Source organism: Drosophila ananassae, chromosome 2R (genome assembly GCF_017639315.1).
Source record: "Drosophila ananassae strain 14024-0371.13 chromosome 2R, ASM1763931v2, whole genome shotgun sequence".
Taxonomy (NCBI): domain Eukaryota; kingdom Metazoa; phylum Arthropoda; class Insecta; order Diptera; family Drosophilidae; genus Drosophila; species Drosophila ananassae.
Window position 1 is genome coordinate 4597912 of NC_057928.1, and position 13757 is coordinate 4611668.

Consider the following 13757-nt stretch of genomic DNA (forward strand, 5'->3'; position numbering starts at 1 on the left):
CAACCAGCTGGAAATGACTAACATCTATCTATGTATGTATGTTTATCTATGTATTTAATTCTTTGTATGACATCCATGATTGCCAATAACTAATTTTAGACGCTTTGGTATGGACTAATTTTCTCCTATTCCTCCAAAAAAGCCTTTTTAAGGTCAATTTTTGTTGCGAATTTCCCTTTTTCGAATGTTCTGATCCAAAATGGCCCATAAATTCTCAATAACATTCATGTCAGGTGACTGAGCTGGTGGTTGCATGACATGTGAACAGTTCCAAATCAGCCAAGCCTGCATAATTCCCGCCTTTGTTTCGGGTCATTGTCCTGATAGAAGCGGAAATCATCTCTTAAGCCCAGTTTATCCGCGCTTTGGAGCAAATAGGCCTTCAGAACTTCCAAGTATTGAGTCTTGTCCATCGTAGATTCAATAAAATGAAGCCTACCGACTCCGGCTGCGGACATACAGTCCCAAACCATGACACTGCCACCGCCATGCTTCACTGTAGGTTTCAAATTTATTGTTTGAAGCTCGGTATTTGGCTTCCGCCAGACATATGTCGCTCCATCTGATCCAAACATGTTGAACTTGGACTCGTCTGCGAATATAACGGAGTTCCAAAAGTTGAGATTCTTGCTTACGTACTCCTTGGCAAATTTTATGCGGACCTTTTGATTTCTTGGAACTTATGAAGGGTTTCTTGCGAGCAATTCTGCCATTAAAGTTGCTTTCCCGCAGGATTCGCCGAATTGTTTCTGAGTGGCATGTCTTACCCAGTTCCTCCTCTACCTCACTGGCCACTTTTGGTGCCGAAAGTCTTGGTTTTTCCGGATTTTCCGGACAATATGTCCTAAATTTTATTGGGTGCTTTTCTTTCCTTGTCATGCACTCTATTTTCGTTAATATACCGGGAAATGATGCTCTGCACGGTCGAATCACTTAGATGCACCATTTCCGCTATTTTTCGACGGGAATGTCCATTCTTAAAATAAGCTATGACGTCTTCTCCCTTCTCAATAGTGGTTCGCGGCCCCATTTTGCGCGATCTGCCTCAACTTAACTCTGTGGTTAAAACGCCAAAGAAAGCTGCTACCACGCGGTTTTCTAAACTTTGAGCTTGTTGAAAGATTGTTAGAACCCCCCATGAAATGCTAAATAGAGTCCTACAATGCATAGGGCTGCCACGTAGGCTGCTTCACGGCACCCCACCCCGGGTTGCCACCCCGGTCGACCCATCGCCGACGTTACATATACATATGTATAATAATATTAGCTGCTACCTAACTGAAAGGGTATATAAACTGCGGCTCCGCCCGAAGTTAGCTTTCCTTTCTTGTTATATTTAATATTTGAAGTTGGTATTATTATTTTATTAAATGGTATTAATTATTTTTTTTAAGTTTCAAAATATATTAATATTATGAAAAATAAAGAAATGTGGGCTTAACGGTGAACGTTCTAATTAGAACACATTAATAAAATGTTTTGAAAAAAAATGTTTAAAGGTGCACCAGTAAAAGTATTTCTAATTTAATATAACATTTATGCATTTTAAGGGATGGCAAAATATGTGCCGGGGTTGCCAAACAAATTCCTCTGACTCTATCTTAAAGCCCTTCACCCTGCTTCTGGTACAAAAATCATATTTGGGAACAAACTTGGTGCGGCACTAGCACCGGCGAAACTTTTTTGCTGATGCTTTGGCCATAACTTTCGGCCCGTTTAGGCTGAGGGCTTCCTGTCTGACCCTCGCCTCTGTCTCTTCTTTGTGCCAATTCGAGTTTCAGAACTCCAGCGATGCGTATGAAATGCTTCACAGCCTGGTAGGGTCATAAAGTTGGCTCTGCTTTGAAGGATTTGATTGCTAAATGGTTGGAGCCAAAAGACACAATTCCAAGCACTTTCTCAATTTTTTAATAGATATTTCTAATTTGATATTCTCCGTTGTGGTTTATGCAGGTTGAAAATGATTTAGATTGTTTTAGAAACAATTTTAAGTGTAATAGACTTATTATTAATAATAAAAACGGAGAAGAAACCCTTAATTCGGCCCTAGATGAAGTTATACTACCTTATATAAGGTATACTTAAAAGATTATGCACGAAGACTGCTGTGAATGAAGCGCAGGTCATGTTTGTTTAAAATTTTTGTCACGCCCACTGCCCAGGGCCGTCGAGAAGCCATGTCGGGCCCCGGGGCATGGATTTCTCACGGGCCCTTTTTCGTTTTCGTCCCGCTGACCCCCCGGTCATTAGACCCCGCTGCCGGGCCCCTGTCCATTGCGGGCCCCGGGAAAATTACCCGGCTGACCCCCCCTCTCAACGGCCCTGCCACTGCCGCCTCCAAGTAAGAGAAATTTGACAACCAAAAATATAAATTTTTTCATATCGAAATATAATTATTTCGATTTTAAAAAAACTTCCGAGAGTTACCGTTGTTTTAAAATAAAATGATGTTTTTAGATGTTGTTTTTAGTTGTTTGATGTTAAGTTAGAAAGATAGGACTTTCTACGGATTCCATTATGGACAATTTAATCCGATCTGCCAAATTTTACAAGGATCGGTCGACTATATCCTATACCTGCCATATCGATAACTAAACGATCGAAAATTGCATAACCTTGCTATTTTTGTAGATTCTTATGGCTGTTTCCAACATTTTTATTAGAAAATTAATTCGATGGTGAAATTCTCATAAGGATCGGACAACTATATACGATCCGATATATATAATAATAGAAGCTGCTGCTTAACTGCAAGGGTATATCAACTTCGGATCCGCTCGAAGCTTTCCTTTCTTGTTATACCCTTGCAGAGGGTTTTATAATTTTGGTCAAAAGTGTGCAACGCAATGAAGGAGACATCTCCGACCCTATAAAGTATATATATTCTTGATCAGGATCACCTCCTGAGTCGATATAAGCATGTCCGTCTGTCCGTTTCTACGCAAACTAGTTTCTCAGATTTAAAGCTAGCGAGTTGAAACTTTGCACACACCCTTCTTTCCTTTGCAGGCCTTTGCGGGCCTTGTTATAAGTCTGAACGGCCGGGATCGGTCGACTATATCCTATAGCTGCCATATAACTGATTGATCGGAAATGCCATAACTTAGTTGTTTTTCAAGTTAGAAGGATGGGAGTTTCAATGAATTCCTCTTTTGGCAAAATAATTCGATATACCAAATTTCACAAGGATCGGCCGACTATATACGATCCGCTATATATCGAATAATATAAGATGCGTGGCGCCACCTAGCGGACTGCGATTCAACTGCAAGGGTATATAAACTTAGTACATATGTAGTAGGAATTATTTATCTAGTCGAGTATAACACAAAACCTTGTATGAAATATTTTTAACCCCCTAAAAATCTTGAATTATTGTTAAAAAACCGGTTTTCGGAACTTTTTGGCGCTTAAAAATTCCTGAACCCCTTTTTTAAATCCGATTTCAAAATTGCCGGTTTTTTTTAATAGTTTAAGGTTGTAGATTTTGAAAAAAAAAAAAACAAAAAGGACAACATCTTTACACAAGAAACTGAAATTTTCACCTTTTATTCGTGTTTTTCGGATTTTGACGCCAGTTTTTCGGTACAACTTAAAAAAATTCTGTCATTCATGCCACATATCAATGTTGTCGTATTAATACTGAATAAAACGAGACAAATTTCATTAAAAAATTATCAAAATTTTTGAAGTTATAATGCTTTTCCCAAAAAAAGTCAATTCAACCTACCGAGCGCTCCTCAGTCCTCACGCATTAGTTACAAGCTAGAGCATGTGTGTCGCCACTTAGCGGACTACCGTCCGCGGTGATATTCAAGAAATCTGGTTAAAATCATTTAGCTCTTCGGTTTGCAATAATAACTTCATTTATTCTTGTTCCATGTAAAATAAATAAATAAAGTCATGTGGTAAATAAACAGTTGACATACATATTAGCTTTTAATTTGGTATACTGTAAAAATAATATTTGCACAGACTGAAAGGTAATAATACGTTACATATGTGGGGAATTCCCGGGCAATGGCGATGGATTCTAGTTTGAGGTATAAAAACAAGCACGATCCAATGAAGTGTAAAGAAACAATTGTTATGCGATTCTCGTTGGTGCTTCTCTTGGGCGTGCTTGCCTGCCTCCTGCTCGCCCAGCAGGGATACGGAGCTAGCTCGGATAGTTCCTCCGATAGCTCCTCAGATAGCTCCACTGATAGCGCTACAGAATCTTCCACAGCCGCATCCTCCTCATCGGATACGACGGCAGCCTCCTCCGATACGGACGCCACGACGACTACAACAACCTCATCGTCCTCATCCTCCAGCGCCGCTGCCAAACGAAGGGCCGCCGCCCGCCGACGCCGGCGTTTGGCCCGACAACGCCGCAGGCGTCAACAGCGCCAAAGACGTCGCCGCCAGCAGCAACGCAGAAGACGCCAGCAGAGACAGCGCAGGAACCGTCGTGGTTAAGGATCGTTGCCTGAGAAGGACTTTCAGAATGATATAAGGTCTCCTATCTCTTAAGACCTATCACTTATCTTCTATCTTTGAAATAGCCAAATATTGATAATATTGAATAAATCGGAACAATCTTCGTCTTGCTTAACTTCAATAAGGCGATACAAAAAAATGTATTTAAAAAATAAATCGAATATTGTTTTGTATTTAACGGGAAAAATTGAATGTTTGGAAGTATTTTTATCGGAGTGCGGTCGCGACCAGTGGCCAGTTCTTAACTATGTATTTGTCTTAAAAATGTATTTTTTCTCTTTTTTTTTTGTTTTTGTGCCCCAACTGCAAAAAGAAAATCTGCTTCACGTTTGCTTCACAACTAGACAACTAGCACCATCGGTAGCTAGCACAACTAGCACCATCGGTAGCTTATCGGACTATGTATATCTAGAGTAAGCACCTTTTCCACATATGAACGATATATGTATAGAAAGTTGCGTTATCTCAAGGGCTATCTCCACATGCAATAGGGATGGAGTTTTTTGAGCCAATTTAAAAAAATGTTTTCTTACAAATAAATTTCATTTCAGTGTGTTTTTTTACGATTTACGAAGAACAAATGTCCTGAAGAAATTGATTGTAAGGTTGCGCTTTTTTTTTTTAATTTGCCTGAATTTTTTTAAAAGAAAAATATAGAAATAATAAAGAAATAAATCATTTTTATACCCTTGCAGAGGGTATTATAATTTTGCTCAAAAGTGTGCAACGCATTAAGGTTACATCTCCGACCCTATAAAATATAAATATATTTGATCAGGATCCCCTCCTGAGTCGATATGAGCATGTCCGTCGACTATATCCTATAGCTGCCATATAATTGATTGATCGGAAACGCCATTACTTTGGTGTTTTTAAGTTGGAGGGCTGGGACTTTCAACACATGTTATATTTGGCCAAAATATCTTAGACTATAATAGACTTAGACCGAATAGACTATATCCAATAGTTGTCATAGAATGATCGGAATTGGGATAATTTTGGTGTTCTTAAAGAAAGTCTCATAAGAATCGTTTGTTTTCAATCAAATGTTTCCTTTTTATTCTTTTTAAATGTATAATTGTGGATTATTTTTTAATGATATTTCCATAGTTGCTTTTAGTACTTTACAAATATCCCTACCCTTTGCATAGGAAATACATTTTAATATTTGAAAGATATTTTAAAGAAACTTGTTTCATATTTCATGACAACTGTTTGTTGGTTTTTCATTTATTAAGCTTTTTAATTTTTTTCAGATACGTCCAGAAATGGGCGTGTCTTTAACCACGCAGCTGGTTGATCAGACGCCTCTGAGTCTCCAGTTGCACACGTAGTTTCTCAGTTCTGCGTTGCCTCCTGCGCTCACGGCGCTGCCGCTGACGAGCCAGACGACGCCGGCGAGCGCGCCTCCGCCTTCTGGCCTCTGCATCCGAGGACGACGAGGAGGACGATGAGGAAGGTGAGGTGGTAGTGGTGTCGCTGGAAGAGACTGTAGTCGTTGTGTCGCTTGACGACGCTGTGGTGGTGGTCGTGGTAGTGGCGGATGTGGTCGATGTCGTGGCGGTAGTTGCCTCCGCCAGGTAGAAGCACCCGAGCACCACGAAGCTTAGGGCGATCAAGAAGCGCATTGTGATATGGCAAGCCTGGGAACTGTACGCCCTTTTATACCAAATCATAATCAAAAAAACCTGCAACTCGATTACGACATATATCCGAAGTGGTATACCAGATTGGGTTTTCGCTGATTTGTTTGTACAGCTTCTCGTCTAACATTGAATTTATCTAAATGCCTAACGTTCTTAACCGTTCTTCCATTAAAAAGCGTAAAAAATTACACTTTAAATTTTAAATCTAATTAAAATATCTGTTTATAAATTTTGTTAAAAAATATAATACCTTTATAATGGTTTGGACATCGGGCTTTCTTACAAGAGGAGCAGAAGTCGCCATACCTAAATTCTTCTTGTTTATATGGCCATAAACAAGATCTCAATCTTTTTTGGGCGCTTCCTTTAGCTTTTCAGCTATAATTTTTCGGTTTCTTTGTGGCTGGTCCTCTTTAATTGTTTTAAGAAGAGAAATTACTCTTTCTTTGTCAGAAGCGCTGCCCGTATTTTACTGCCATAATTAGCTGGCTGACTTGGGGTATGTTGCTTAACTGGGTTTCTTCATCGAAAAACAAAAAGCTGATCATCATCAAAAGCGTAACTACCAGGATTAAATATCAAATCAAAGATTATACAATACATAGATGTGACATCAGGGCCTAAATAGGTCGAATATTTTCGGTGATTTTTTTTATTTTTAATCTCTTCTGCAGTTCTAAAATTTATGCCACCGCCGTTTTTGGGCCTTTTCGGGTGGAGCCAAAGTTGAGATGACCTTGCAGCTAAATAGCAGATCTTTATGAGAATTTCAATATTAAATCAATTTTCCAATAAAAATGGTGGAACCTGACCCAAGCATCTCCATACCAAGTTTTTCTCACTTCCGATCGTTTAGTTATATGACAGTTTTAAGATATAGGTATCCCAATCAATTTGCAGCTTCTTCTTTCACCGCCAGAGGCGTTTTTTGAAGAATGAACACATAATGAATATCGATTACAAAATTTTAGCAATTGACATTTTTTTTCCATAATAAACAGTAACACTGGGAAGCTATTAAAAATTATATTTTTGGTTGGCAAAAATCCCCTTACTAAACCCCAAAGATGCTAAATGGAAATGAACCTACAGTGCCTGTACAATGTGAGGCGGCGATCAGATAATAATTAATAATTACATATTTGTAATACATAATTAAGGCGACATAATTAAGATAATAATTTTGTGTTTATGTTATGTGGGGTGAGGGCGTGGCAATATGTTGACAAAATCTTCATCTGCGTCATCTTCTCATACTTCACAAGTGTAGTTGCCAAGTCTGATAGCTCTATATCATTTAAGCTCTATAGCAGGCAAAAATTTGTAACAAACTTGCAAAATCTTATAGCTCTATCTCTTCTAACATAGTCTCTGAGCTCCATGCGTTAGCTACCATTATTATCATCCTTAAAGGTTGTATGTCCGCGCAATGCCAGACTAAAATAATTAATGTGAATCAACCATTTTAGCATGATTATTTTTGTTTTAAAATTTGTTTGTAGTCGTTAAGATCTGCATTGAATGAACAAACGTCAAGCGTTAAGGTAAATTCAATGTCAGTCGAAAAGCTGTACAAACAACTAAGAGAAAAACCCATCGTATCTAGTAATTGTTGGGGAAAACGTATTGTCGCTTTTTGTTCATAAATTGGTATAAAAGTGCGTTTAGATTCCAGCCAAGACATATCACAATGCGCTTCTTGATCGCCTTAAGCTTCGTGGTGCTCGGGTGCTTCTACCTGGCGGAGGCAACTACCGCCACGACTTCGACCACATCCGCCACGACCACCACTACCACCACCACTGCAGCCTCGTCAAGCGCCACTACCACTACCACCTCTTCAAGCGCCACCACTTCCTCCTCATCCTCCTCCTCGAGTTCGGATGCTGAGGCAAAACGCCGCAGACGTGCCCGCCGCAGGCGACTAGCTCGCGAGCGCCGCCGCCGCCAGGAGAGAAGGCAGCGCCAAGAAAAGCGAAGGCGCAGGATGGAACAGCTACTCAAGAGGCAGCGTCGATTGATCCGTCAGTTGCAGGGATAATGGGACGGACGATGGGATTGAACTTAAAAAAATAAATATATTGAAATATATCGATCATTATTGTATTTGTTTAAAAATCATTCTTGTGATTTCGAAGAAACAAAATTTTTTTGTTTTTAATAATAAATAAATAAAAAATGCCAAAGTTATGACATTTTCTATCTTTCTGAAAACATTTGATTTTTTGATTTAAATTATAATACCCTCTGCAGTGGCTAACAAATTTTTAAGCGTCAACAGTTAAAAGAGTCGCGTGCCTAAAATTCAAGCGGCAGCGCGCGCTAGCGCAAAGCTATTATAAACAGTTATTCGACTTAAAAATAAAAAAAAACTGGTTGCTGATAAGCATTAAAAAAGTGTTGTTTTTCAAATGAACAACGACGAAGACGACACATAGGCTTGGAACTGGCAGACAGTAAGAGCGAAGCCGAAGGCAATCAAGAGATAAAACCAAATGTCTCAGATTCTAATAAAGAAAAAAATTGCTCTGGTCCATGCATCTAGCATCAGCTCCAATCAATACGCCCTCCTAAGCGACAGCACGCCAAATTATAGAATTGAAGGCGAAAACTAAGCTATAAAAGGAATGCAAACTTATCTCGCGACTAAAATTAAGACAGAGCTTTTCTTTTATAAAGTTCAACGCGATGGTCAAAGGAGAATTATGGTTAAGTCTATTGAAGAATATAGGAAACTTGTTAAAACTATAACTGGAGATTTTGTCAAATTTCTCACCTACCAGCACAAACATGAGAGGGAATTCCGAGTTGTTATTAAGAATTTGCACTTCTGAACGGATAACGACTTAATTTAACATGATGTGGAGTTCAAAGGCGACGCTGTTCGAAACATTAGTAATATTAAAAGCCGCGTAACTAAGAGCCTTTGAACATGTTCTACTTAGACATCGAGTTCAACAATGAGAACTTAGATATTTAGAAGGTTAAACACATTGGTAACGCAATTGTTAATAGAGAACATCTGAAGATCGTATTAAGCTGTCCAAAATGGAATCCGTAGAAAGTCCCATCATTCTTGCTTCAAAAACAACAAAGTTAAGCCTATTCCGATCGTTCAGTTATATGGCAGCTACAGGATATAGTCGACCGATGTGTGCAAAGTTAAAAACTCTAAAACTGAGAGACTAGTTAGCGTAGAAACTTAGGAGGTGATCCTCATCAAGAGATGACTCCTTCACTGCGTTGACCAAAATTAGAAGACCCTCTGCAAGGGTATAAAAACTGTTAAAAGTTTAAGATTCAAAATTATAAAATCGTCAGATTTAATTTGGTCCCAAAAGAATCTAGCCCAATAAATGCCAACTTGCAGAGGGTATTATAATTTTGATCCAAAGGGTGCAACGCAGTCATCTGCTGAGTCGTCCTCACCTCCTCCTGACTTTTCACATCCTTCATTTGCTTGCAGGCAGTATATAAGTCGGAACGGCCGGGATCGGTCGAGTATATCCTATAGCTGCCATATAATTGATTGATCGAAAATGCATTAACTTAGCTATTTTTAAAGATGCTTGGGGTTTATTTAGATTATACATAAATATTTTTATTAGAAAATTGATTTCATGGTGTATTTCTTATAAGGATAGTACTTTAAAAATATCCTTGCCCCTTACATAGGATATTTTTAAAATATCATTTAATATATTTTAATATTTTAAAGAAAAAAAATTGTTTCATATCTCATGACAACGGTTTTTTTGGTTTTTTATTTATTAAGCTTTTTAATTTTTTTTCAGATACGCCTCAGAAATGGGCGTGTCTTTAACCACGCAGCTGGTTGATCAGGCGCCTCTGAGTCTCCAGTTGCACACGGAGTTTCTCAGTTCTGCGTTGCCTCCTGCGCTCACGGCGCTGCCGCTGACGAGCCAGACGACGCCGGCGAGCGCGCCTCCGCCTTCTGGCCTCTGCATCCGAGGACGACGAGGAGGACGATGAGGAAGGTGAGGTGGTAGTGGTGTCGCTGGAAGAGACTGTAGTCGTTGTGTCACTTGACGACGCTGTGGTGGTGGTCGTGGTAGTGGCGGATGTGGTCGAAGTCGTGGCGGTAGTTGCCTCCGCCAGGTAGAAGCACCCGAGCACCACGAAGCTTAAGGCGATCAAGAAGCGCATTGTGATATGGCAAGCCTGGAAACTGTACGCCCTTTTATACCAAATCATGATCTAAAAACCTGCAACTCCATTACGACATATATCCGAAGTGGTATACCAGATTGGGTTTTCTCTGAATTGTTTGTACAGCTTCTCGTCTGACATTGGATTTAACGTTCTTAACAGTGTTTCCATTAAAAAAAGGGTATGGTAAATAAAGCTGCGGATGGTACTAGCTGTGAAGCAAAGGTTAAAATTCATAGCATTATAACATATAAACTTATTCGGTTGCGGATTTGCTTTTTGCGATTTGCAGTTTGCGCACATAAAAAAATATCGAGAAACAATGAATTTAATAAATTTTATTTAACTTAAGTAGATGTTCTGTGTTAAGAACTGACTACTGGTCACGACCTGGTCCGAACTGGTCCGAAAAAAAATCCCAAACAATTTGCAGCTTCTTTTTTCACCACCAGAGGCGTTTATTATTTCGAATAATAAACGGGTCGAATATCGATTACAAATTTTTAGCAATCGACATTTTTTACAACACAATAAACAATATTAACACGTGCCAGGTAGAAATATTTTTTATCTGTAATTTGTTATACATATAAAGCATTTCTTCGCCACCAAAATTGATATCAGATACAGTAATGCCACTTTTTCGAAAAAAAAGACAGAATGATAAAAAAAAACAGGGAAATAGGATGAAAATATTGTAAAAAGGATAGAAAAAAGGACAACAAGTTTGTTAAGTTTACTTGGCTAAAAACTCTTTCTACCTCAGCATTTGACCATGGCAATGAAAGCAGGCTGAGAGCAAAATTCACCAGGTCCTCAATGGGGTTGTTGCCTGCAGAATCGCGATACCTCTTCACTTCTGACCAACATTTTGAAGTATTTTCAATATTTTCCCAATTTATTAGGTGAATATTGGAATATTTTTAATGTTACGCTATCAGCGTTTTGATAGCCGCCGAATTAAATAGACAAGGTTAAATTGCTATTTTCAATATTTATTATGGGTCAGTTTAACCACAAAATAAATGCCGCGGCCGATCCAAAAAAAATGCCGAATAACTAAGAGCTTGCGCAGAAGCTCCACCAAAGCTCCCAAAGTGCATGCGCTACAAAAGAACAACAAAGCGCATGCGATACTGGGAGAATCAAAGAATATAGAACTGCTGATCACAAAACATTAGTGGATGGCTGTGGAAAGTTACGCTGACATAACTAATTAGTAAAAATTACGATATTTGATGCTGACACAAGTCCAAACAGTTAAATTATTTTGCTTTTAATCTCAGAATTTATTGAAAATATATTTAAAATAGGCATAAATGAGTCCTTTTTGGAAGAATTAATATTAGATTTAAAAACAGGACAGATTTCCGGATGAAAAATCTAAAACAGACAGATTTCAGGTAATGCGGGTGATTTTCATTTTTTTCGGATGAAGCGTTCAAAACAGGACAGATCTGTCCGGAAAAGAACAAATTGGCATCACTGATCAGATATTTTGGGCGTGGTATGTGGGTTCGCCACCGTTATTTTACCTCGTGAAGAGGTTTTTTTATTTGATCTTTAATGAGGTGATATAAGATTGTGTTCCCTAGAAATAGTATTAGTTTTAATATGTTTGTTGATGTAGGATTTGAGATGGATTCTAGTGGATTGGTGTTTTTAAATATTAGCTGTCTTTGGCATTTTAGTGAATTCCAGTTAGTTAGTAAATGATTAATTGATAAGGCATCGTTGGTATCATTGCAGAGCGGACAGGTCCTGCTTAGAGTGTGGTCCATTTAGGGTGTTATTATTATCTGGTCTCTACGTGTGACCGATTAGTGAATGTTTTTGTTAATGGTGGCGGTTGAATTATGAATTATGCTTGCTTTTGTGACGTTTAAAAGTGTAGAAAGTTCAACTTTGCGTTTGAGAGACATTTTATTACGTTAATATATTGTTTGATGTTGTTGTTTAGTACGAGCGTTCCTATATATACATCCTATATGAGTTATCGGAAATGCCATAAGGTTGTAAGTTTCGTCTTTCTGGAGAAAAGAGTTTCTTAAAAATATATTTTATGTGTTCCAACAATAAACATAAGGATCGGCAGGCAATATCCAATAAAACTGGCTTTTCTTTTAACCGCAAGGGCAAACAAACATCTGTTGCGGAACCCAAGCTTTCTCTTCATGTTTAGTCGCATTTGTCAAATGTTTTGCATCTATCACGTTATTAGAAACATTCTGTGTCAAACCATAAGTTTGAGGTTTAGTTTTTAGAAGTTGATACGCTCCTTTCCGCTCCATATAAAGCAGTTGTATAGTTTGAGGGCAAAAACCTAGCTCTCCTAGTGTGCTATAAACTTTCGTACGAATGAAATACTCCTGGGAAAAAAGCGCATCCTTCTTAAACGGTGATTCGAAAATTAAATGAGTATCGTGGGCTTTCGCCCTAAGTAGGAGGCGTCCAAATACCTTAACCTTCTGTGCCTGAGTTTGTTTACATTTTTAATTTGCTGTAACCGCATTAGGCGCCACGTGACGCGTCCCATCCAACCACCCTGAAGTCTCTCCCACTCACTCGGACTACAACCGGGTAAAGCGATGACGGCTCTGATTCACGTCCTGATTTACGGATTTGTGCCGCTCTTCTTCATCTATAAATAAAAATTTGGAAAAAAGCTGCGACATAGAAAGCGACAGTATACACATATGTATGTATTTCTGGCCTAATAATGGAAGTGCGAATATTTTTGATTAAAAATGGTTTTATTGTTTTTCAAAGTATTCTCCAGAAAGACTTATACACTTTTGCATGCGCTCAAACCAATTGTAAAGGTACTTTTTCCACTCCGATTGAGACACCTCCAAAACATGGTTTTTGAGCGCTTCACAGCATCTTCTGGCGTCGAAAATCGATACCACGCATTTTTCTCTTGTTGTGCGGGAATAAAAAGAAGTCATTGGAGAAGGATGACCCATCCTGATGTGTGAGAGCTCGCATTTTCATAGTGCAGAATGATCCGTCTTCTCTTGTTCGTTTTTCGAATTTCTCCGAAGATTTCAGGCAAACAAATTGTGGTTTACCACTCAGAATTAGCCGTCCTAGGTTGCTCAAGCGAAAAAGTCGCCACTATTTTACCAAAGAAACAGGGCACCTTTTGCTTCGAAGTGCTTCTTCCACGATCAAATTCCGTTGGATTTGGCTCGTCTTTGAAGACCCACACGGTCGATTGCTGTTTTGTTTCGGGCTCATAAGCATAAGATCCATGATTCGTCACCTGTGACAATCTTATAAACGCTTTTTGAAACACCGCGATTGTATTTTTTAAATTTTTTTTTCACCAATCCTCACGAGCCTTTTTTTGAGCGATTGTCAAATTGTGCGGGATCCAACGAGAACAAATTTTTTGTAAGGCCACGTGTTCATGCATAATCGAATGTATGATGGTGGAATAAATGCCCAAGGACGCCT

General features: G+C 38.8%; 4 protein-coding genes across 4 annotated transcripts; 2 read left to right on the top strand and 2 right to left on the bottom strand.

Moving 5' to 3' along the window:
* Positions 1-4005: 4005 nt before the first annotated feature.
* On the top strand, positions 4006-4638 carry LOC116655873 (protamine-like). The gene has a single exon (XM_032454671.2). The coding sequence runs from the start codon at positions 4021-4023 to the stop codon at positions 4459-4461; it is 441 nt and encodes a 146-aa protein (XP_032310562.1). The 5' UTR covers positions 4006-4020; the 3' UTR covers positions 4462-4638.
* Positions 4639-5675: 1037 nt separating this feature from the next.
* LOC6493857 (protein new-glue 1) lies at positions 5676-6142 on the bottom strand. The gene has a single exon (XM_001958533.3). The coding sequence runs from the start codon at positions 6108-6110 to the stop codon at positions 5763-5765; it is 348 nt and encodes a 115-aa protein (XP_001958569.1). The 5' UTR covers positions 6111-6142; the 3' UTR covers positions 5676-5762.
* Positions 6143-7782: 1640 nt separating this feature from the next.
* Positions 7783-8229, top strand: LOC6506094 (protein new-glue 1-like). The gene has a single exon (XM_032454673.2). It carries the CDS (start codon positions 7819-7821, stop codon positions 8167-8169), a length of 351 nt encoding a protein of 116 aa, XP_032310564.1. The 5' UTR covers positions 7783-7818; the 3' UTR covers positions 8170-8229.
* Positions 8230-9864: 1635 nt separating this feature from the next.
* Positions 9865-10332, bottom strand: LOC6493856 (protein new-glue 1). The gene has a single exon (XM_001958531.4). The coding sequence runs from the start codon at positions 10293-10295 to the stop codon at positions 9948-9950; it is 348 nt and encodes a 115-aa protein (XP_001958567.3). The 5' UTR covers positions 10296-10332; the 3' UTR covers positions 9865-9947.
* Between the last annotated feature and the right edge of the window lie 3425 nt (positions 10333-13757).

Bases quoted from the DNA above. Each gene is read 5' to 3' on its own strand.
- LOC6493856 (XM_001958531.4), bottom strand. From the start codon at position 10,295: ATGCGCTTCTTGATCGCCTTAAGCTTCGTGGTGCTCGGGTGCTTCTAC.
- LOC6506094 (XM_032454673.2), top strand. From the start codon at position 7,819: ATGCGCTTCTTGATCGCCTTAAGCTTCGTGGTGCTCGGGTGCTTCTAC.
- LOC116655873 (XM_032454671.2), top strand. From the start codon at position 4,021: ATGGCGATGGATTCTAGTTTGAGGTATAAAAACAAGCACGATCCAATG.
- LOC6493857 (XM_001958533.3), bottom strand. From the start codon at position 6,110: ATGCGCTTCTTGATCGCCCTAAGCTTCGTGGTGCTCGGGTGCTTCTAC.